This window comes from Camelus ferus, chromosome 17 (genome assembly GCF_009834535.1).
Source record: "Camelus ferus isolate YT-003-E chromosome 17, BCGSAC_Cfer_1.0, whole genome shotgun sequence".
In the NCBI taxonomy this organism is placed as follows: Eukaryota; Metazoa; Chordata; class Mammalia; order Artiodactyla; family Camelidae; genus Camelus; species Camelus ferus.
In genome coordinates this window covers 36,634,242-36,659,349 of record NC_045712.1, presented here as the reverse complement: position 1 = coordinate 36,659,349, position 25,108 = coordinate 36,634,242, and the positions used below count along the sequence as shown (strand labels likewise).

At 48.0% G+C, this 25,108-nt stretch overlaps 1 protein-coding gene across 4 annotated transcripts in view; it reads left to right on the top strand.

Moving 5' to 3' along the window:
• TMEM40 (transmembrane protein 40) overlaps window positions 1–4,394 on the top strand; it is a 40,596-nt gene extending 36,202 nt beyond the window's left edge. For 3 of the 4 annotated variants that reach the window (XM_032459012.1, XM_032459014.1, XM_032459013.1), the window contains 4 exons: window positions 2,295–2,366; window positions 2,446–2,520; window positions 2,994–3,056; window positions 3,793–4,394. In XM_032459012.1, the coding sequence (XP_032314903.1) occupies window positions 2,295–2,366; window positions 2,446–2,520; window positions 2,994–3,056; window positions 3,793–4,106 (524 nt within the window). In that variant the 3' untranslated portion in view covers window positions 4,107–4,394. The remainder of the gene's footprint in view (window positions 1–2,294; window positions 2,367–2,445; window positions 2,521–2,993; window positions 3,057–3,792) is intronic. The other variant, XM_014555381.2, reaches the window with a different exon arrangement.
• The last annotated feature ends 20,714 nt before the right edge of the window (window positions 4,395–25,108 follow it).

The window sequence follows — 25,108 nt, the reverse complement described above, 5'->3', positions numbered from 1 at the left end:
ATGGTCCTTGGACAGCACGAAGCTGTGAAGGCTGTGACCAGTGCTGCGTAGAAAGGGCAGAACCCAGAACCCACAAAGGTGGTGTGTGGATGGCTGAGAGCTGAGAAAACAGACGAGAGTGACCCCCTAGGTCCCTCCTGGTTTGAATACACCTCGGAGTCCTTATCCTGGCCTGATCTCTTCAGCCCCCAAAACTTCTAGTTCCCAATAGCCCCTCCACTCACCTGGTTGAACCCTTTGCTGTCCTGGGTCTGTGCTTTGGTCTCACTTCTAACTTTGTCTCATACTGTGCCTCCCTGCCTCCCACGTGACATGGCAGGTGAGCACACACACACTCTCTCCCCCCCCATCCAACTCCTGCTACCTTGACAGTCTTTAAGGCTTCGTGCAAACTCTCATTCTTCCAGGAAGTCCTGGACTGCCCCAGATATGGTGACTCCTGAATATCTAGGACATTTACAACTGCATCCAGTTCACAGTATAGGTGCCTTATGATGCACTTCCCATCCCCCACTTGACAGACTTCTAGGTTATTTCTAATTCTTTCACTGTTTCAAACTAAGCTGTCCTACCCATCCAGTCCTCTGATCTTGCGTTTTGTTGCTGTCTCTCGGTCTTTAAAAACGCTTGTATTTTCTAAATATTTATTCATAAGGAAATGGGGAAAAGACTCAGGGAGAAATTCTGTTAGAGATTCATTTTGCACTTCTGAAAATTTGGGTGAGGAAAGAGTTCTGCAGTCCACCTCACCCCTAGGCTGTCACAACTCTGAAGAGACCTAAGCCTGCTACGAAATACTCTGTTGATTTTTTCTTCCCTAGGGGGAAAACAACAACAACAAAATCAAAACCAGAAATAGCCTCCTCACATCTGTTCACTTGCCTTCCGAATGTCCTTGACAGCAGTGACATGTAATACCACTCTGCCTTTTACTATTTACAAAGCACTTCCCCATCCGAGACCCCCGTCCGTCTGTCAGCGGTGGAGAGGGTGCTCTCCTCACTTTATCAATGAAAACGCTGAGGCTCAGGGAGGCCAGGACACTTGTCCGAAGCTTCACAGCACATCAGTGGCCAAACTGGCCTAAACTAGGACACATTCCCAGCAGCCTCGGCTCCCCACTCAGAGAGCCAGCCTCATTCCAGGAAACCTTCTCTGAATTGTCCTCACTTTTTCCCTTTTTCTTTGTTTCCTTTAGAAATCTTTTTTGCATCTCCCCTAATCGCAGCCCTTTGTCTGGGTCAAGTCCCCTTTGTTCTCTCCCCTGATGCCTGACAAAGGGCGGGGGGAGGGGCGTCCTCAAACCACCCCTAAATTCCTGCCCAAGGCACGGGCCCTGCCCTCCAACTGCATTCTCTACCTCCGTTAACTACGAGGAAGAGCCTGCAGTCCCACAAAAACACACACACAAGGGCCAGACACATTCATGTGTCATGATGTTTAGTGCACTGTCTGCAGTAAGAGCAAAAAATCAGACACTTCTAGCCTCATCAATAGGGGACTGATTAAATAAATTAGGATAAGCTTATACCATGGAATACTATGCAGCCATCAAAAATCACAGAGCAGATATATATGCTCTGAGATGGGAAGATGGCCCCAATCTATCACTGAGAAGAAAAAAGCAAATGACAGAGCAGCAGGTTTACAAATTGATCCAGCTTTTGTTTTTTAAATAAGTATATCTATATGCCTGGAAACATTTTGCCAATCACTGGTTGCTTTTAAGGAGTTCGATTAGGAAGGGAGAATGGAGCAATGTGAAACTTTTAAACTAGACACATTTGCACCTTTTACAATTGTATTTAACATTATTCACCAAAGAAAGCATCAGGCACCTCCCGCAAGCCTGGGCCAAGTCCCTGAGCGTCCAACCAAGGGGTCAGAGAAGAAACAGAAATGAAAATCTAACAAGTTGAGTGGTGATCAGTGGTTAGGAAAAAATAATGAGAGATAAGGGCTGAAAGGGGTGGGGCTTGGGGTCAGGAGCAGTTTCTCTGAACAAAGTTCCATTTGAGCAGAGGCAGCAATACTTTTAGTAGTTAAAAAGGGGGAGGATAGAGCTCAGTGGTAGAGCCCATGCTTAGCATGCACAAGGTCCTGGGTTCAATTCTCAGTACCTCTGTCAAACAAATAAATAAATAAACCTAATTCCCCCAGCACCCCCCCCAAACAGGGATACAGAAATAAATAAAAGAAAAAAATAATAACATATCGTGCAGCCATTAAAAATTATTTTAAAAGAAAAAGAGAGGGAGGGAAGCAGACAGTAACCCCCCTCTCTGCCTTTACAGACGAGTTTTTCCATTTCATCCTCCTCTGCTTTGCCATCGGGGCCTTGCTGGTGTGTTATCACTATTACACAGGTGAGCGGGGGGCCGCGTGGGCACGCGGGGCGGGGGCCAGACCGTCCGGCTGACCGCTCTGTCCTTGCCACCCGCGCAGACTGGTTCATGTCCCTCGGGGTCGGCCTGCTCACCTTCGCCTCGCTGGAGACCGTCGGCATCTACTTTGGCCTGGGTGAGGCCCCCGCACAGGGACTCTGGGAGGGCGGTGGTTGGACTGGCTACAGGGGGCCCAGCAGGGACCAGAAGGCCACGGCCTAAACATTTTGTAAAGATTTCTTTATGCTCGTGTTTTCTTCCTGACCGCTTTCGAGGTCAGTGTGAGGTCGTTGGCAAAACCCCCGGGGGGAAAAATGGGCTGCTCCATAAAAATACAACCCAAACAGTGTGACGTGGCAAACCGACAGACTTAGTCAGATGCTGAAAACAAGTCAGTCGGTGGAGGTGGGTCCTGAATTTGCCGAGCTTCCTGGCATTGTTACTGCTGTTCGTGGTTGTTTTTAATAATAATAAGCCTAGTACTATGATCTAAGCTGAAGAGCTTTGTTTGCGTGGACTGGGCCCCTGTCCAGGGGTGGGCGGCGGGAGGGCTGACCCCGGCTCCCCCCACGGGTACAAAGCTCAACCACCTTTCTCTTTTCTGAGCAGTGTACCGGATCCACAGCATCCTGCATGGCTTCATCCCTCTTTTGCAGAAGTTTAGACTGATAGGTAACTCTACGTTTTCCCTGTGTTCACTTTTCCCCTCCCTGCCGGAGTCTTCTGTTGCAGAAGAGGCTTAGCGTATAGAAAAGAGCACGGGGCCTGCAGTCGGAGCCTGGGTTCCAGTCCTTCCTCCTCCAGTTTTCCATTTCTGGGGCCCTGGGGCTTCTTTTAGCCTCAGTTTCCTCACGTGGAAGATGGGTGTAATAATACTTCCAGCACAAAGGTGTTGTGAAAATCAAGTGAGGAGTGGACGTAGAAGTCCTTAAGTCTGGACCACTGTAGAGAAGTAGAGGGAATCTGGATATTCCTCCATCTCTCATGGAACGTTGCACTTCTCCAAACAATATCCTGTCTGTGATTTTCTTTCCCTAATAACAGCTGGGGGTGGGAGTGGGTTTTAGTTATCTTACACTTGGCTGAGGAGCAAACGGAGGCTCAGAGAGGTAGAGCGACTTGCCCAGGATCACACAGCCAGAGTGGCTGGGCGGGGCTAAAGGAGATCCTCTTTTGACCAGCAGCTCTGTGCCTGAGAAGCCAGGGGCTGTGTGTCTCTGCTGGGGACTTCTGTCTCCTTTCATCCGTCTCATTCATCAAGGGGTGATTAGTTGCCATAGCTGTGGGCCATGGAGGCCTGTGGCCTCTGGAGTGACTACCTTATCCCAGCTATGAGGGGTATTTGGGCATCTGGGGTAAGGGTGGGGAGGAGTCCTGGCTGCCTTCAGAATCCCATGCCATCCTGCAGGCTTTGCCTTCCAGGGTTCAGGAGGACCAACTGAAGCCAGTGCCGGGTGGGCATCCAGGCCAGGCCTCGGCGTGACCACCCCTACCTTCTCTCAGCACATGAGGATGGCGCAACATTCCAGGAGACACGTGGGCGGGACAAGATACAGCAATAAAGACAGCGCTTTTTCTTCCATGTGGTCTGAATGTTGGCACCAGCCGGGCCAAGGTGCCCTTCAGGCAGCATTGGCCCCAACCCAGCTGCAGGATGGAAGGACGGGAGGGGTGCGGGCCTGCGCCCTTCATGGGACCTGGATCAGCAGGACGACCCTGTGACGTCACTCCTCTCAGGAGACGGGAGGAGACCCCTGGTCCCTGCAAGCTGTAATCTGTCTGGGCTTGTGATTTCTCTTAAGTCCCCAGGCCATCCCGGGACAGACAGACAGTCCACTGCCCAGAGGCAGAGAACCACCACATTGGGCCCCTGGGGTGAACCTGATACAGGTGAGATATTGAGGACTAAAGCCACAGTATCCAGGCATCTTCCCTCAGCCCTGTCACCTGGTGCCAGCCCTGCTACCCTTGGACTCTATCAAGATTCAAATAAACATTCTCTTCCCTGGACTAAAAAGAGTCAGCTAAGTATTTCTTTAGGTTTTTTGAGTGCAAGGATACATTTGGGGTCTTCTTTGACCCTATCTTGTCAGATAGAATACGTTGTCCTACTGGATAAAGTATAAAAGGGAATAAATGTAAAAAAGCCCCTCATTTTAGGTCCACGACTTCAACTGCATAGGTTTGGAATGTGAGACAGGGTTTCACAAACATTCTTGTGAAAAAGATCGGGGGTTGTTAGGTACTACTCGAAGCTCAACAAATACCAAAGAAATGAGATAAGGGCACAGAACAAAATCCATTGCAAACTTGGGTTGCATTAATTGAGGTATAGAGTCTAGACTGAAGGAGGTGATAGTAGGTTCCCTTGTTCAGTTCTAGAGTCACATATCAAGAGTGACAGTGACAAACTAGAGAATACACAGAAGAAACCAGAGTGAGGATATAAAGAATAATTGAAGAAGTGGGAACTTTCCTCAAAAGGGAGCCTGGAGTGCACAGATAAGATTTTTATCAAATGTACAAATAGAATGCAAGGTTTCACAATAGAAACATAAACTTGCTGACTGGAGGGCAGTGAGGGTAGCCTTCCCTGTCCAGCCTCGGTTTCCTCATCTGGACAATAGGCTCACAGTAGCGCCCACCTCACAGTGCATGGTGAGGGTTCTGGGAGATAATTGCCTTTCTGGCACATAGTAGAGGCTCAGTAGGTGGGAGGCACTTGATTTGGGCAGAGGCCACATCCAAGCCTTTAGGGTCAGTCAGGCAAAGTCAGCCCAATGTAGAAAATGGGGAGCAGGGGAGAGAGGGAGCAGGAGAGCTGATCCCTGACCAGAGGGATTTCCAGCCAGGGCTAGCCAGGAAAACAGAACTTGGCAGGTGTTCTAACAGAGAGATCTATTTATAGTAGGTATGTTAAGTGGGTGCAGGATCTTCGAAAAGGCAAAAAGGGACCACCGAGGTATCACAGAGCCTGACAGGGAGGCAGCCACCAGTTGGGGCTGGGGGAACAAAGGAAAGAGAACTATGAAGCTGGGGAGAGGGCCCCACAGAGCTAGGACCCTGACCTCTGAGGAGGGGTCCTGCCTGAGGAATGTCTCTAAGAGGAGCCTGATGAGGCTGGTTCTAGAAATGCAGGACCAGTGATGTCAGACCTCCAATTTCTCAGCAGAAGCAGGAAACCCAGATTTTTTTTTTTTTAATGTTGGCAACTAATTTTCTTAAACAATAAATTTTTTAAAATTTTATTATTTTTGTTTGTTTTGTTTTTGTTTGGGGGGTAGGTAATTAGGTTTATTTATTTAATTTATTTAATGGAGGTACCAGGTATTGAACCCAGGACCTCATGTATGCTAAGCATGTACTCTACCACTGAGCAATACCCAACCCCTGCTACTAATCTTTTAAAATTCCAAATTCTGCTATGGAAAACAGTATAGTGGTTCCTCAAAAAATTTAAAAATAGAATTACATTATGATCCAAAAAATCTACTTCTGGATACATACACAAAAGAATTGAAAGAGATCGAAAGAAATATTTGCACACCCATGTTCATAATTCATGATTCACAGTTGCCAACAGATGGAAACAACCCAAGTGTCTATTGATGAATGAAAGGATAAACAAAATATGGTCTATGCACACAATGGAATATTACTCAGCCTTTAAAATGAATAAAATTCCAACATATGCGACAACATGGATGAACCTTGAAGACATTATACTAAGTGAAATAAGCCAGTCATAAAAGGACAAATGTGGATGATTCCACTTATATGAAGTCCCTAAAGAGTCAAACCCATAGAGACAGGAAGCAGGATGGTGGGTGCAGGGGCTGGGAGATGGGGAATGAGGAGTTAGTGTTTAATGGGGACAGAGTTTCCGCTGGGGAAGATGAAAAAGTCCAGGAGATGAACAGTGGTGATGGTTGCACAACAGTGTGAATGTTCTTAATGCCCCTGAATGGTACAGTTAAACACAATTAAGATGGTGAATTTTATGTTATGTGTATGTTACCACAATTTAAAAAAACATTTCAAATCATTGGTGGTCAGATAAAACCGTGCCCTGGGGGGCTCTCCATAGTGTTAAGCTGGAGACAGCAGCCGAAGGAGGTGCACGCAATGGAAGAGAAAGCCAGGGCAAGATGAAGGCCACCGTCATTTCTGTTCGACCTTCCAATTTTGGGCAGCCCGACTGCCTCGTGGGGATATGCTGCTGGTAACCTTGCCTTTCTGGGCCCAGTTATTAAAGGAGGGGCTCAGGTGGATTAGGTTGTAAGAGCCTCTCAGGCCCTGGGAGAGAAAGCCCCCCATCCAGGATCACAGCGGCGGGTCTCCCTGCTTGAGTGCGCTGCCACCCTGGGGCCCCAGCCCCCAGCGCTGCCCTTGGACCCCCTCACTGCCTCTCTGCCCAGCCACAGCTCAAGGCCAGTGCCAGCGGGGTCTGGTTACACCTCAGGCGTCAAACAGATTCTGGCAGCCCCAGTCCAACAAGCAGTCTAAAAATAAAGCGCTGAATCCTGAGTCCAGGCAGGCAGGGTTGCGAAGCGCGGGGGGAGGGGCGGAGGGCTTGGGTGGAGTAGGCGGCTGTCTCTGGTTGCGCTGGTTTCTGCTGTGACCACAGCGGAGGGAGGACACGGGTGTGGGAGTATTTCGAGGCCATCCAAGCCCTCGCGCTGAGAGGAGAAAGGAGAGAAGGTCAGGAGGGCTGGGGCAGTTGCTGTCTGCTTCTCCTGCCGTGGCCCGGGAGCCCTCTGTCTACTCCAGGGGACCTGGGCGGGCGGGACCAGAGATGGAGCCAGAAATGCTGCTAGCTGGGCAAAGTGCTTGACGTGGGGGCTGGGCTCTGCCAGGTGGACGTAAGGAAGGGCTTTGCAGGCAGAGGACGCAGGCAGGGAGGACTGAAAGGCTAGCACGTCTGGGGGCAACAGGTATGAGTGCAGCGTGGCTGAGGAGGAGCGAGGATCAGCGGGCCAGGGCACACCCAGGGGAAATGGCCCCCTTCCCCTGGCAGGACCTTGAGAGCTGGGATGAGGAGCTGAAACTTTAGCCTGAGGACACTGGGGAGCCAGGGAAGGTGTCCGAGCAGAGGAGTGGCACCGTGAGGTTGCATTTTAGAAAAATCCCTCTGGTGGCCCTGTGGGGCCATGAGGATGAGCATGACCTCCAGCTACAGGAATGGTAATTGACCAAGGGCTGCCTGGATCTGTGTTTGCACCGAGGCCCTGCTCCCAGCCACAGACCTAACGAGATGGGAGGGACGCTAAGCAGACCCCTTCCTGGGAGGGACGGCATGCCTCTGACAGCACACTTTGGCTTGTGGGCTCCCCGACACCTGCCAAACCGCCCTTAGACTCCCCGACACCTGCCAAACCATCTGTAGACTCCCCGGCCGGCCTACTAAGCCCTTCTCCCAGCCCTCCTTCCCTCTCTCCTTAACCTGGGGCCAGATCTGCCTGAGGCCCTCCCAGCCTGCCACTCCTGTGGCGTTTTCTCTGCTACAGGTGCTTTCCCTGATGACATCCTTCCCTATGTCGTCTCATCCTGGTGCTGGCTTCTCAGCAGGCGCACCTAGCGGGATAAGACGAGAGGCAGGGCCCCGAGAGCAGCGCGGGAGGGTAGATTCGGAGACACTGAAGCCTAGCCCACAGTCTGACTGGAAGTGTGCACCACCCACACCACGGCTTTTTCCCCGTCGTCAGAGTTTTTAATATGCAGTAGGGCAACCCCCTCTGTCCATATTGGTCTCCCCAGCCAGCCTCTGAGTCTGTTCGATAAATAAATGAGTGAGTGAATGAAAGAAGTGAAGGGAAAAAGAGGGGTCGAGGATGATCCCAGAGCTCCATTTTGGACCAATTGGTGGATGGTTATAGTCAATATTTGCTATTTGCCCCGGTGTTTTTCCCGCACAATTTTCCCTTGAAGAATAAACCTGTACTGTTTGGTGCATCAAAGGAGACTATCAAGAGTGAAAAGACTACCTGTAGAATGACAGAAAGTATTTGCAAATCAGACATCCGATAAGGGTTTAACATCCAGAATATATTAAAAAAAAAAAAAAAAAGCTTGTACAACTCAACAGTAACAAAACAAACCACCTAATTCAAAAATGAGAGATAAAAAAGGCAACAGAATTGAATAGGCATTCCTCCAAAGAAGTTATTTTTTTAATGGCCAATGAGCACAAGAGAGCAGGTTTACAATGGATTGGATGAGGCTCACTCACACTGGGGACGGCAGTCGGCTTTACTCAACATTGTTAGTCATTAGAGAAATGAAAATCAAAACCACAACGAGGTGCCACTTCACACCCATTAGAATGGCTTTTATTTTCTAAAAAAGGGAAAATAACAAGTATTGGTGAGGATGTGGAGAAATTGAAACCTTTGTGCATTGCCGGTGGGAATGTAAAAAAAATGCTTCAACCACTATGAAAAACAGTTTTGGCAGTTTCTCAAAGTTAAACAGAGAACCCAACAATTCCACTTCTAGATATAGACTCAAAATAATTGAAAACAGGGACTTAAACAGGTATTTGCACACCCATGTTCACAGCAGCATTATTCACAGCAGCTGAACTGTAAAAGCAGCCCACCTGTCCATCAATGACGGATGAGTGAATGCATAAAAAAGATGTGCTCAACACACACAATGGACTATTATTCAGCCATAAAAAGGAATGAATTCTGACACCTGCTACAGCATGGATGAACCTGAAGGACATTATGCCAAGTGAAATAAACCAGTCATAAAATAATGACTATCGTATGATTCCATTTACATGAGATACTAGAATAGGCAGATTCATAGAGACAAAAAGTATCATAGAAATTACCAGGTGCTGGGGGAGGGGGGAGGGCGGTTATTGCTTAATGGGCACAGAGTTTCCATTTAAAGTGATGAGAAAGCTCTGGAAATGGATAATGGTGATGGTTAGAAGACATTGTGAATTTACAAATGACAAGTATACATTAAAAAATGGTTAAATGGTAAAGTTTATGTGATGTATGTTTTAACACACACACACACACACACACACACACACACACACACACACACACCCACCACAAAAACCTGAACCTAACGGATTTTGGAGGGTTGATGCCACCACCATCTCCCCGGTGGTTTCCGATGAACTTCAGCCCATTTGCACGTTCCAGTCACTGATTGAGGTGCTATTACGGGGTACGGACACCAGGGGGGCTCTAACCAGTGAGCCTCCGTAAGGCGAGGTTTCCTAGCAACGGAGAAAACATTGAGGAGGACGCTCCCTGAGGTAACTCGGGCGTTCGGGCTCCTGCACCTGCCGGGTGTGCCCGAGCCCTGCTTCTGGCACCCGGAGCGTCTCTGCTGGGTCTCAGAGCATCCTTGACCTTTCCTGATGAGGGGCTCTTCCTCCAAACGCAAGGTGAGGTCTCACATCGCCAAGCTCTTTTCCTGCTCATGTCAGATAAGGACTGAGGGCTCTTCTCTGGAAAACTCCAAACATGTTGTAGGGTTTCCCTCAAAAAACGGAGGAAATTAACAAGGGGCTTTGTCCAGAGCCTTCGAAGTTACCAGGTAGCAAAAAAGAAAGCTTTCAAGATTTGTGCTGTAGTGGAAGTTTTCTGGATTGTAGACAAAACAGAACGTTTTAAAATAAATTGGTAAATAGGAACACTTGAAGCTAGGTTGGGTGGGTAATAGTAAGGAATACATTAAGAAGAGCTCTCCCATACTTTGTTTCACTTGGTTTCATAGCTACTCTGGAATCAGTCCGTTTCATAAATGAAAAAAACTGAGGCCCGAATATGTTAAGTGGTGAGACGTCCAGAGCTTTCCTCCTAATCCAGTTCACAAAAGAATAAATATTTACTAGTTTATTTTTAAAGAGGGGAAGCTGTTGTTTCTAATAAAGGAATGAAAATTAAAACAACAGGAAGATAACTTATTTTCTCCATTAAATTAGCAAAGCTATTTAAAATCATAACCCCTCACACTAGGGAGGCGGTTTGGAGTTTGGCAGTCTTTACAATACTTAGCGGCAGTGGAAACCAGCAGCCGGTTTTTGAAAGTGAAGTCAGGCAACACCTAGCAGGAGTCGTAAAAATGTTTCTACCCTTTGTTCCAGCATCTCCGCTTCTGAGAACCTATTTGAATATCAATTTGAAATCTGGGGAAAGTGTATATGCAAATATTGATTGCAGCATTATTTATGAGCAAAAAATTGAAAATACAGCAGAACACTTAGGTGGCCAAGGGAACAGTCATAATTAACATTAATGCCTCCACTTTATAATGATAATTCTGAAGCCTAGGAAATGCTGCTCATATTAAATGAAAATAAAAAAGCAGCTACAAAACAGCCTGGACACTAATTAAGCTTGTAAATACATAACATCCCATTGGTGTGAGGGTAGAAGGAAGATGGGGGAAAGGAAAAAAACAAGGGAGGTGGGAATTTTTTTTGGTTAATTTTGTTTTTTCCATAACTTTTCTCCCCTTTCTTTTCCACTCAAAGTTTCCTTTTTCTTCTTTTCCTTTTTTTTTTTTTTCTATTGTGGAGTATTTTTCTCATGTCAGTTGGCAATGTAATGCTTACTTACTCCAGGAAACTTAGAAAATATAAGAACACTGAAATGCTCCCACTCACAAAGAAACCGTCTCTAGTAACACTTTAGAGCAGTGGTTCTTAAACTGGAAGGTGCATCACCTGGAGGGCTTGTCAAAAACCAGTTTGCTGAGCCCCACCTGAGAATTTCTGATTCTCATCTTTAACAAGTTTCCAGGTGATGCTGATGCCGCTGGTCCCCAGACCACACCTTGAGGACCACTGCCTTAGTGTGTAGCCTTATGAAGTCTTTCTTTGTGTCACACGTCTAGATGCCTCACTGAAAAATGATGAACATTTAGGTTGTTTTTCCAAGAGCATTCTTGTAGTTAAATCTTTGGTGCGTCCTTAATTATTCATTATATGAATAATTAAGTTTGTCATCATTATTAATTCATTATCTTAATTATTAAAATTGTTAGGGTTAAGTTTCCAAATCCAGAAGTGGAATTGTTGAGTCAAAAGACCTGTGTGTTTTTCAAGCTTTTAATATCTGTTGTCAAATTGCCACTGTAGATTTTAATGTTTGCCATGTGCTGGGCAAATGTCTCATTTCATTTCATCTTCAAAATTCATTCATTCATTCAGCATACATTCACTGAATGCTACTTTGTACTAGGTATGTTTGTTACTGAGGGCAAGTTCATGTGCCAGCCACACCATGAGGCCAAACAAACTGAAATATCGGAGTTTGGGGCCGAGAAAGACTTATTGCACGGCCCAGCAAGGAGGACTGGGTGGCTCATGCCGAAGAAAACCCTGAACTCCTCAAAGGGTTTCATCAAAGCATATTTAAAGTCCAGGTGAGGGAGGGGGTCGCAGGATATGTGATCAGCCTGCGCACAATGCTCTGCTTGGTTGATGCTGAGGGAACAGAGCAGTCAACACCATCAACCCTTAGGCGCCAGAAGGCCTGGGGGCCACATGCTCTCGATCATCAAGCAGTTACATTCTTCCTTTTGGTGGTGGTTTTTAGCATCTGAAAAACTCAGGAAATATGCATGAGATACTATAATCTGGGTACTTCAGAGGAAAGGTATAGCAGGGGATATGGGGGAGGGGTCTGACCCTGGAAGGGTCAGTAACTGAGTTAACCCTGCTCAGTTACATGTTAGGGGCTCAGAGGTGAACAAGACATAGCAGTCCTATGAGGTAGATTCGCTCATTATGTCCATTGTACAGATGAGGAAACTGAGACCCATCCGGTGACTTGCCTGTGACGACACAGAGAGTCATGATACCTCAGGGCTGCTTTATCATTTACATCATCTGTTGGCTCTAGACAGCCTCATACTGCATTGTTCCCATTGGAAGGGAATATTTTAATTTGGGGTGGCAACTCTTTCCTCTTTTTTTATTTTTTCATCGCACTCCTGGAAAAATCAAATGAGGAAATATCCTGGCGTACAGCTTTGGAAATAAAGCTCATCCCAAAGCTGCCAGGCATAAAAGCTAACAAAACTTTCTTGACTGAGTTTGATTTCCCACTCTTAAGAATTAGGTAAAATGGGCCCCCTTTGATCCGAAACTTTTAACAAAAATCATGCTTGGTGTGTGTGGATGTGAGGATTCAGTGAGATCTTGTTTTTCACTCTCCTAAATGCACTCTAATTACAACTCTTGGCTGGGTAGCTTAGTGGTTAAGTGCAAATGCTTTGATTTGACTAAGCAGAATGTTTTATAAAAAATAAAATATTTTTATAACTCTCAAGAGTTTAAAGATTTATCTTCCTTCAAAGCTTTCATTTAAAGCTTCAATTTCCTCATCTGCCAAATGGGTCTAAGAATACCTTCTTCAGAGATCTCTAGGTAAGGTCTAAAGGGTTCAGGGATAGTGGTCACCATCTGACCATCTGTCCCCTCTTTAATTCACGAATCTGACCTAGGCAAAAACCAGGCCAAAAAAAAAAAAAAAAACAACAGCTGAACCTGGTGGATCCTAGAGGCTGACACTGAACTACTGCAAACCCAACCACATAGTAGCTCCAATTGCCATTGCTGGGTTGGATGTGGTACCTCTGCTGGTCAGATTAACATAGCTTCAAGTTCACGGTACCCAACCATTGACCTGGCTTATACATTCTTTTCCATCCCTGACAGGAAAAAGGACCAGAAACAGCTCATTTTTATGTGGAGCAGACAGCGATACACATCTACGATCTATCTCTCCTGTCCTCTGTCATCATGCAGTCTAAAGGGACTTGTCCTTCCGGGCAGTCTGCAAAACATCACATTGTTCCACTCTATTGGTGAAATAGCATTCGCAGGACTGGATGAACAAGACATGGTTCCAGAGGGTAGGAGATAAACCCTACAAGAACTCAAGGATGCCAAATTAAAAAAAAAAAATTAACCAAAAAGAATTCAAGGTCGATGGTCGATGAACTCTCTTAAGTTCCAGTGGCTCACCACATCAGTAGTTTTGAGGGCTTCGGTGGTCTGGGGCATGCTGGGACAAGCCCCTCAAAGTAAAGGACATCTGATTGTATCTTGTACCTCCCACCATTCAGAAGGAAGACAGCACCTGGCAGACCTCTGCAGGCTGGAGTTAGCATCTTGGATACTTGAGAATTCTGTTCAGCCTATCTTCTGAGTGACATGGAAGGCTGCCAGCTTTGAGCAGGTCCTGGGCAGAAAAGAGCTCTGCAGAAGATCCAGGCTGTACTCCAAGCAGTTCTGCCTCTTGGGACCTAAGACCTGAAAGAACCTATGGTATTAGAGCGAAACGACGCCACATTTCGATGGCAAGCCCCCGTGAGATAATCACAATCTAGATCCCAGAGTTCTGGAGCGAGGCCGTTCAGTCTGCAGCAGGGAATTCTCCTGGGGTAGGGCCTGGTAGACATGGAGCATCTGACCATGGAACGTTAGTGATCCTGCAGCCCAAACAGCCCCTCCCAAGCAGGGATCAGACTCACCATGTCATAAGGTCAGGTGGCACACGAGGGATCAGGCACAAGCAGGGCAGAGGGCACAAGTAAGCTGCACAAGCAGGTGGCCAAGACCCCATCCCGTGTCAACAACCAGCGCTGTGCCAACACGCTTCCATCTCATGTCCCTAGGGCCACCTGACAAGGAGGGAAAAGGCCAAGTTTGACCCATAGATGGATCTGTTTGGTATATGGGGATGAGCTGGAAATGGAGGGTGGCCACACTACAGCCTCATTCCACAGTGACCCTTAAAGACAATGGTGAGGCGGAATCTTCCCAATAGGCAGGGCTTTGGGCAGTGCACGTGGGCGTCCACTCTGCAGGCCAGAGAAGTGGTCAGAGGTGAGAATAAATACAGATTTACAGGCAGTGGCGAAAAAAGGAAGGATCAATGTTGGAAGACCAGGGACAAGGAGGTCTGGGAAAGAAGGATGTGTGTGGACCCACAGGAATGGATACAAAATGTGAAGATCTTTGCACCACGTATTGGTGTCCACCAGAAAGCATTCATCACAGAAAAGGGACTAAGCAACCAAACAAAGAGTGACTCAGCTAGGCCAGCAGTCAGCTTCCGTTATCCGCCACCCCAGTTTTGGCACAACAGGCTCATGAATGGAGAAGTTAGGGAGGGAGGGATAGAAGCCAGCGTTCACTAAGAATGATCGGCTACTGCCACTGCTGAGTGCTCAGTTTTCCAGCAGCAAAGACTGACATGGAGCTGTCAGCATGGCGCCATCCTGCAAGGACCCCCCACCCCAGTCACTTGGGGGCAAGTCAGTTACACTGGCCATCTTCTACCAGGAAGCAACCTGTCCTGACTGGGGCTGACACGTACTTTGGGTATGGGCTTACCTTGCCTGGTTACAAGGTCCCAGTCCCTCTAAAGGTTCACAGTGTTTGACCCACTGCCATCTGGACTCAGAAAACATCACATTAGATCAAAGGACTCACTTTACAGCAAAGAAGGTGCAGCAGAGGCATATGACTGTGGGGTCCACTGACTTATCACACACCACATTGCCCAGAAACTGCTGGTTTTGAGGGAACTTTGGACTTATGAGGACTTTGGGGCTAACACCTACATCTGAGCCAGTCAAACTGGGCCCCTAAAAGAGAACAGGTCTGGAGTCTCCCCCCCACCCAGAAGGATCAGCTTATTTCCACCCCCGCAGACCTGTAAGAAGCAGGTAATTTAGTTCTTGATTCTTTCTGACTTTTATCTTTTCTCTCTTCCACACACGCAATAAATTCTGCCTGAAAGCTCTTGTACCACCAGGCTCCCTGGAGAACAATTGGCTAAAAGCTGCTTCCCACTAAAACCTCCCCAGCCTGCCTGCAGGCTTGCTCGGTCACTACCCGGCAAGGCTCCAGCCCTGCTGGGCCAAAGGCTCTGTCATTCCTTCGCTTCTCAGACATCTGAGCAGATCCACGACTCCGGCTTTCTAGAGTCCCAGGCAAGGAGTCCTGGTAGCAGGTAGTCTCACATTTCATTTCTGTTCTTCTCCCAGGTGGGTTTTAGCTTTTTATCAGGCGAACAGTCTCCAGAAAACTCCGTTCTGTGCCCAGAAGGCATGATCGGCAGAATACTGAGGGACAATAAGGTTCCTCTCGGGAGCAATGATTTTCCTTTTGTCTCCTAATTGGATCTGGCTTTCCCAGAGGTGGCAATGACGTCGTGTTGGAGGGGCTGACTGCACCCCGGCCACCTTCGAGTGGGCTGTGCGGCCCCGAGCCTCTGGCTGAACTGCCTTGTCCTCTGCTAAGACCATGTTCTCTCGGGCAACAAGGGTGATCGCGGGTGAGGGAAGTGGTCAGGGACCCAAAAACCCGCTGCCCTCCCTCCCCTGTTCTGTGGATGCGGTTGTGATTGAAGTTTGTATGTTAAATAACCATTATATTAAAAATGTTCAATAGGCCTAAAAATAAAAAACTTTAGCTAGAAAAAGAGATCCAACTGAGGCACCAACTTGGGGAATGGTACTCTGCGTGGACAGAGCATCATCTTCCAGAATTCACCTTAAGCCAAAAGCCACGGATGGGCACTGCCTGCAATAATGGAATACGCACATCTGGGCATCGGAGTAGAAGTGAGAGTGACCCTCTTCACCGCACTGAGTGAGCCACTGGGAGAAGCTGGGCTTCCCATCCTCACAACTCCAGGCTCTGTAGGTCTCAGGGCCTGGGTTCCCAGCAGGCAGATGCTTCCACCAGGAAGCACAAGAGTCGCATGAAACTTTAAGCTTAGCTGCTACTGGATTGCTTCAGGCTGCTTGTGCCAAGGGACCAGCAAGCAAGAAGAGGAGTCACCCTCCTAGCAGGTGAGTTGACCGTGACATCAGGAGGAGACAGGGGTCGTTACACAACAGGAGGGGGAAGAATACATTTGACACTCCAGGTGACCCTCTTGAGTGTTTCTTGGTTCTTCTCTGACCAATTTTGATGCCAAATAGACAGGTGCAGCAGCCATAACTAAGAAGGGCATGGTGACCAGGGCATCAGACCTCTCAAGGATGGGGGTCTGGGTCATGTGGCTAGGTGAGCCACTGAGACCAGCAGAAGAGCCAGCTGATGGCTAGGGGTCTAGAATGAGTAGTAGAGGAGGGAGCTGATGAGCTTGCCAGCTGTAGCTAATTCCACTAACCGTAGGTTTCCCCAGAAAAAGAGGTGAATCAGAATCCTGGCGGAGACATTCTCAAGTGGTGTTAACTTACTTTATGAAGCAGGAGGTGCAGATGGCATGGAACTGTAGTGACGCTGTGGTATGTGCATCTAGGTCTCCTGCAGGACCGAGGCACCACTCTCCAGCTGCCAGGAGTCCTGCCCCTAATGGATGGGGCTGCCTTGTCCAAGGGGAGGACCCTTCCTTGGGGGCAGCCCCAGCCAATGACTAGCCAAAGCAGGGGTACAAGGGCTCAACCCTCTGCCATCAAGTCAGGACAACTGTGAAGCTCCGGTCCAGCCTATTTTCAGAGCCCCCGGTGACTGAGGTCTCTGTGACAACTCCACCACAGTTCATCTTCTCCCCGTATGGAATCTGCTGTCCTCATTCCCTTGCCGGTGTTGTTCCTGAGAGCACCTCCCCTCCCCTTCTCCCGGGAAAGCTCCTGCATGCAAACCTCCTTCTCAGAATTTGTTTCCCAGGGAACGTAGCCCAATACACTGTGCACATCCCCAACCACGCTGGTTAATATCAAACCGTTACCAAGATGGTTGTACCAACTTACATTTCTACCAACAGCACATCAGAGTTCCATTCGCTCAACATCCTTGCCAAATCCTGGTATTGTTAGACTTTTTATTTATAGCCAGTCTAGTGGGTGTGAAATGGAATTTCATTGTGGTTTGAATTTACATTTCCCTGATGACTAATGAGGCTCAGCACCTTTTCATGGGTTTACTGGCCATGTGGGTTTTCACTCTTTGGGAACAGCCCCAGCTCCTTTTTCAGTTCTGGTTTCACAGACCCCCTCACTGAATGCCGTCTACCAAGGAAGGAGTGGAGGATGAAGCCCAAGGAGAGCTTAAATGGCTTTTCTGAAGTCCAGCAATCTCAATGACGCCTTTGCGCTCCTCTGACTTGGCATCTGAGCAGGGCGAGATTTGGTGGGCCACTCCCTCCCTCCATCACCTTCTTTTCCTGGCTTCTTTGACAGTGCACGTACCTAGTAGTTTCCGCCTCTCTGGCTGCACCTTCTCTGTCTTCTCTGCAGGCTCGACCTCCTGCAAAGGCTTAACTGTAAAATGTTGGGGTTCTTCATGGCTTAGTCCTTGGCCCTCTTTTCATCTTATCCTGATCTTCTCTGTCTTCTCTGCAGGCTCGACCTCCTGCAAAGGCTTAACTGTAAAATGTTGGGGTTCTTCATGGCTTAGTCCTTGGCCCTCTTTTCATCTTATCCTGATCTTCTCTGTCTTCTCTGCAGGCTCGACCTCCTGCAAAGGCTTAACTGTAAAATGTTGGGGTTCTTCATGGCATAGTCCTTGGCCCTCTTTTCATCTTATCCTGATCTTCTCTGTCTTCCAGATCCACTCTCCACCCTTCACCATCCTGCTGTCTGCCTCAGAAAGCCAATTATATGGACACCTTGAGTGGGCTTGCTTGTTCTTTAATTTCTGGCTGGGTTGGGCCAATGGTGTTTTAGTTCTTTACTGCATAACAGGCTACCTCATAATTGAGAGGTTGAAAAAATGCCACCATTTTATTATCTCTCATGATTCTTTGGGTTGACTGGGATCACCTGGGGTCAGTTCTGCTCCGCCTGACGTCAGTGCAGTGGTAGGTAGTTCACTGGAGACCCAACCAGAACATCCACGATGGCGCGCTCATGTCTGCAGCTTGGTGGGGATTGCTAGAAGTCTGGTCACAGCAGGACTGGGAAGGCTGAAACTCTGTCTCTTTCCAAGGCTTTTCAGGGCCTCTCCCTCTCCCTCAGGCCTTTCCCTCCCACAGTCCTTCTGGTCCAAGGGAGCCAGACTGCTTACATGGCAGCTCAGGTTTCCTCAAACTGCAAAAGCTGAAACTGCCAGGCCCCCTTAATTCCTGGGCCCTGAGCTGGCGTGGCATCGCTTCTGCTGCCTTCTGCTGGTTAAAGTAGGTCACAGGACCCACCCAGATACAACGTGGGAGGGGACTGCACAAAGGCAGGAACGCTGGGAGGCATGATTCCTTCGGGGCCATCTTTGGAGACTAGCCACAGTCTCATCCCCAAGCTGCCTCTCTCGTGCAGGATGAATCTTTCCCCCACGTCCCACACCCTCCAAACTCTCATCCCATTTCGGCCTCAGGGGCAGGCTGGAAATCCAGTTTCTGATCCAATTGCTGATGAGGCACTTGGGCAGGGCTCCTCTTGATCTGAAGACCTGTGGGCTAAGAAGTTATCTGCCCCCTTGTACACAACACATAAAGATGAGACAGGAACTGCACCACCACAATATGCACTCCTGTTCAAAAAGGGGAGACGCAGAGAAGTCACAGGCCCGTCACAATTCTGAACTTCTGCAGGTGCAATTCTCTCTGCCCCAGTGGTAGGGAATGCCTGTTGATGGGGGCCCAGGTCTACTCTCTGGGACTGGTTCTGTTTAGCTCTGGGCCCCACCCTCTGAGTCATCCTTTTTTTCCTTAAGAAATGGTTCATGTTTGCCTGATTCCTGCCCTTAAGCAGTTAGGGGTCACAAAGGCCACTTTTTGTTTTATAATGTCTCTATTCTCTTTTTTATTTTAAGTTTGGGGGTTTTTTTTTTAACCTTTTGACCCCCTTTACCCATAAAAAATACATGTGTATATACATATACATGTGGATGTATAGATACACACATACAGTTAGCCTTCCATATCCACATTTTCCACGTCTGTAGATTCAACCAATCACAGATCCAAAATATTCGGAAAAAAAATTCCAAAAAGTTCCAAAAATCAAGACTTGAATTTGCTGCACTCCAATAACTTTTTTTTTTCCTGCAAAAAGCTTTATTGTTTCCATTTGATCCACAGCTTGGGAGAGGATTCCAAGGGTGGTTAAAAAGCTGCCTAGTGGCTGCAGGCAGAAGCCCTGACACCAGGGGGGTTGCCAGAGGGTCTGGTCAAAGTCCACTGGGCTCCTGAGGCTCCGAGCTGTTCCCCAGGGTGATCCTTTCAGAAAGATGCTCGCCCAGCCCAGCCTGCAGAGGTGAGTCAGGTGGTCACCATCTTCTTGATGAATTTCACCTCCTCATCCAGGAAGTGGCTCTCCAGGAGGTCACAGAGACTGGGGCCTGCGCGGGCAGAACTCAGGGCATGCAGATCCAAAAGCGCCTGGTTCTGGTCCTCCTCCAGAGCCATGGTGGCTTCTGTAGCTTTTGCATGTCCTGGAAGAGTGCTTGGGAGCCACACATCTGCAGGAGACACTCTGAGCCCTCCCGCTTCTCTTCTGCTAACTCATGCAGGAAGTGGCCCATGCCCTCCAGAGCCACATGGCTGCGGTGGAAATAGATGCCCAGAGAGAGGCGGGTGTTAGAGGCCTGTAGATGCATGTTGACCTGCAGTTGACGGCAGCCTCCACCGCGGTGGAATAATTCTGATGGATTTGGGAGCTCATGGCTGATCTGCAATTAGCAGCTAAGCTCAGAAGAAGGTGTTGGCTGGTCCCGGAGCCAGAGGATAGCTGAGAGGTTGGTGCCAAAGGTGGTGATGGGAAAAGAGGTTGGAGGGTGGTCAAGGCTGGAGCAAGGGATGTCCCTGGTTCTGTTTGGTGCAAACATAGTAGAAGCTAGAGACATCCGGGGGACTGCCAGTGCACTGCCCCTCCAACAATTATTTGCATAGTGTTACATTGTATTTACAGCTTTTTACATAGCATTTACATTATGTTAGGTATTATAAGTAATGCAGAGATAATTTAAAGTATACAGGAGGATGTGTGTAGGTTATGTGCAAATACTGAGCCATCGTGTATAAGGAACTTGAGCATGCATAGATTTTGGTATCTGTGGGGGTCCTAGAACAAATCCCCTATAGACACCAACAGACAACTGTATACAAACTGTATATAATGTCTCTTCCTCTCAGTCCAAATTAGTAAAATGAAAACTTTTGTGTGTTTCCTATGTGTTTAATTGTCTACTACATAAGACGAAAGCCACATTTCTTCCCAAAACAGACCCCCTGGGCCACATACAGGCTGCTAAGGGACACGTCTTCAGAGATTCTTAGAAGCCTTTTGTCTAGCTGAGAGGGTCTACCTGACACACCCTGAAACGCATCGTAGGTCTCCAGAAAAGGTCTTACAACTGCATTCTTGATCTGATCTTGACCCGAAGGCCACATTCATGGGGAGCACCCTGGATTTGATGCTAACCAGGTTCTCTCCCTCCATCAGGTTCTTATTTTCTTTGAGAATTTTGATTGGGCTTTAGAGGTTGGGAATGAGAAACAGTTTCATTTTTCAACCCAACACACTTGAAGTGCGAAGCGTTTCCTTTAGATCTCTCGGCAGTAAGGAGCGCTTCTTTCTTTAGCTCATCCTTCTCCAGCCGTAAATCAGCTGAAATGAACCAGGTGCCTCTTTCAACATACTGCCTTGAAATCTCCTCAGCCAGAGCAACAAGTTCATGAACTGTATCTTCTGTTTTCTGTGTTATTACAGGGAACAGCTATACTAAATTGTTCTGTCAATACATAAGTCGAGTGCCCTGGACTCAGGTTCCCGGAACAGTTTCCTCACAGTCTTCTAGGTCCCAGTAACAATCTCTTCAAGGGCCCTGCTCCTGAGCCAGCGTCCCGTGTTTTCAGTGCTGGTTATTGGAATCCCCTTTAGACAGCAATTCTTGTATTGGTGGTCTCTGGCTGAACAGCAATCGCCCCAAAGTTTAAAACAGCAACGATTTATGACCTCCCAGTTCTGTGGATTGACTGTGGCTCAGTCTTGCATGATGGTGGCTGGGGTGGCAGTCCTCTGGGGTCTCGGTGGGGCTGGACAGTCCAGGATGGCTCACTCACATGGCGGCCTTGGTGGGGACAGCTCAGAGGCGGGGCTTAGCTGGGGGCCCTGGGACACTGGGCCTCTCTTCTCTCTCTCCTTGGCTTCTTCATGTGATGTCTCCTGGTGGTCCCTTCAACAGGGCAGACAACCCGGCCGAATTTCATAAACCCTGTCCCTGGCTGGCCCCATTCCCCAGCTGCCCCTGTTCCCACACAAAGGCTCAACTCTGCCTCCTCCTGGCAGAGCAGACGTCTTGTTTGAGCCACCATTTCCTGACACTTGGAATTCGTCTGTCCTGTCTTGGGCTGAGCCCTGTGCTCCGGACATGACGTATTTTTTTCTCTTAATCCTCAAGGCAATCCCTGTTAGGTAGGCATTGCTTCCTTATTTCATAAAACTGAGAAATGTTAAGTGACTTGCCCCAGGTCACAGGATGAGATGGGGCAGAGCTGGACTGAAATCCACGTCCATCTGACTCCAGTCTCAGCTTCCTCAATTCACTGTCGAGATGTCCAGGGTCAGTCAGGGAGCCCCAGGACAAAGTCACTGTCGGCTGAGGAGCTTATGGAATATTTTTGGTATAACATGCACGTGGTGAAGTGCACGGAACACACTCGTCTTCACTGTTCAGCTCAGTGATCCTTCCATACGCGTACCCAGTGCAACAGCCCCAGTGCAGATGGAGATGTAGAGCACCTCCAGCTCCCTAACAAGCTCCCTCGGGCCTCTTCCCAGCCGATACTCCTCTGCTCTATTGTCATCAATTCATTTTGCATATTCTTGAACTTCATGGAAGTGAAATCAGAGGATGGACTCCTTGGTCTGGCTTCCTTTGCTCAACATCGTATCAGCAAGATTCATTCTAGTTAGGCAAGTAGTAGTAAGTGGCTCCTTTTTATTGCCATTTGTTGTTCCAGCGTGTGAATGCAGCACAATTTATTTATCTGTTCTGGGGGTGGATATTTGGGTGGAGCCCAGTTTGGGGCTATTATGAACAAAGCTGCTACGAACGTTCTCGTTTGTGTTTCTGGACGGACTTAAGCACCCGTTTGTCTTGGGAGTAGGTGCAGGAGTAGATCTGCTGTCTGATAGGGTAGGTATAAATTTAACCAGACTAGAAACCTCAGTTTTCTAAAGTCTGTTGCTCCATTTTACATTCCCACCAGCCACCAATGAGAGCTCCTACTAGCAGACTGAGATAATTCACGTACCCTAAAATCCACCCTTTTAAAGTGTACAATTCAGCCATTTTAGTATCCTCCCAGTTGTACAGCCATCACCACTGATCCCAGAACATTTCATCACCCCAAAAAGAAGCCCCATATCTATTAGCAATCACGTCCATTCCTCTCTTCTTCCCTCCCCATCCCAGTCCCTGGCAACCACTAATCTACTGTTTGTCTCTGTTTGCGTGTTCTGGATGTTTGCCTTTTCTGGACATTTTAAGTAAATAGAGCCCTTTTACAAAGTTCATCCATGTTGTGGAATGTATCAGTACTTCATCTTTTTATTGCCAAATAATATTCCATTATATGGCGATACCACATTTTGTTTATCCAATCACCAGGTAATGGATATTTGAGTTGTTTCCACCTTTTGGCTATTATAAATAATGCTGCTATGAACATCCGTGTGCAGGTTTCTATGTGGACAGTTCTCTTGGGGTGGGCACTTAGGAGTGGAATTGCTGGGTCTCCGTGGGTCTTAGAGGGTCCAGGGGAAAGGCTCCCTGGTGGAGGGATTTCCAGCATGAAGACAGTCCACCTGTACACCTCGGCCTCAACTTCTCTGCAGAAGATCGTTCACAGCCAGGAGGCACCCAGAATTTCATCATGATCAGTGGCAAAGTTAAAGCCCAGATATCTTGGAGATAGGACGTAGAACACCCTCCCTGGGCTATAAAAGAAGACAGACCTGAAGTCACAGTTCACCATTTCCTAGTTGTGTGAACTTGGGCGAGTTAACTTCTCTCAGGCTCAGTGTTCTTATCTCCATAATGGACACAAATAACTCCTATTGCACGGGTAGCTTGGCTTCTGGCATTTGGGTGCTGACCAGGCAGGAGAGGCACGGACCCAGTAAGGGCTAGTTCCTTCCTTCAGCCAATTCTTTATGTTCCTGAAAAAATGTGCTACTCAGAGCAAAAAATAACTTTTGGCAGGAACAGTGGCTTTCAACCCTTGGCTGTGCATTCAAATCACGTGAGAAATTTTTTTTTTTAACATACCAGTGGCCACACCTACCCCCAGATGTTCTGATTCCGTTCATCTGGGTTAGTGAGCAGGCATTCATTTTTCTCCAAACTTCCCTGGTAATTCTAAGGTGCATCCAGGGCTGAGAACTACTCCACTAAATGAATTACCTGTGTTGGAGAGTCTGGGAGAAGGGTGTGGTGACCAACCATCCCAGTTTGCCTAGAACTGCCCCAGTTTTAGCGCTGAAAGTCCTGCATCCCAAGACACCCTTCACAGTGGGGCAAACTGGCCCACCCACCGAGGAAATGATACGCAAGTGTTGATTTATGGTGCCTCTCCTCAGAATTTTCCCTCAAGTGTCAGCTGTGAAGCCAAAGTACTTTTGAACTTAGGGAATAAAGAGCATAATGCTGCTGACTGTACCCCAGCTGGCTTGGGGCATCTCAGCAGAGTTTGAAATGCACAGTGAAGCCACCTCCCCCCCCCCGGCCCCCCGCAAGGAGCAGAAAGGAGCCAGAGGTCAGGAGGGGTTGGTTAGGGCAGCACCTCTCACACTCCCTGTGCATGAGAACCATCAGAGGGTCCTAGAAAACGCCGCTTCTGACCAGCAGATCTGGGGTGCACCTGAGGCTGCATTTCTATCAAGCTCTCGGGTGAGTGATTCCGATGCTGCTGGTCCAGGGACCACGCTTGGAACAGGGAGAATCCAGAGAGAGATAACTTCTCTTTAACAATGCACATAACCCTGGGGAAATTTCTTCTTCTTTCAGACCTTTTGATTTATCAGTGATAAAATGGGGCTAGTAATACCCACATCACAGGTAACACCCAGTAAGTTACACAGCAGTTTCAAAGTGGGTTGTGGCGAAGATGCACTGTGCCTGGCGTATAGTAGGGGCTGACTGAAGGTTAGTTCTCTTTCTTTCCCCATCTCATCCAGTCTCATCTGGCTGCAGCCTCCCCTCTTTGCAGGGCTCTGATTGGTTTCTTACCAGTTAGCAGGGTCCTTCACAGAAAGTGGGCAACTCAAGAGGTTGCTGACTTGTCTAGAGAGATGCTGAGTGGAGGCAAATGACTGCAGACCAGTGCCAGGGCATGGGGCCAGCTGCCCCTTTAATCCAACCATCTGTGTGCTCAGGAGAAAAACCTCATTTCATTTAAAGATGATGTTGGGAGTTGACAGTTTTTATTTCAAGGCAAAAACTTTTTTTAAAAGAGAAAGAAATGCTACAGGGAGAAAAATGTTTTTCTTAATGACTGCTGTCAGAACGCTGAAGTTGGAGGAACTGTTAGAGAAGGAAATTGCTAGACTCATAAATAGTCCTAGAAGCACAGGCTTTGGAATCAGAAATGCCTGGCCTTGAATCCTGGCTCCATCAGACACCACGCTGTATGCCCTTCGGCAAATCGCTACCCCTCTCTGAGCCTCTGTTACCTCATCTGTAAAATGGAGGTGACGATCTCTTCCTAGGTGCCACCTCCCTCCAAACGTGGGTGTCTGTGACTCATTCAGCCTCTCACTGTCCGCTGCTGGGTGTCAGGGTTCCCCTG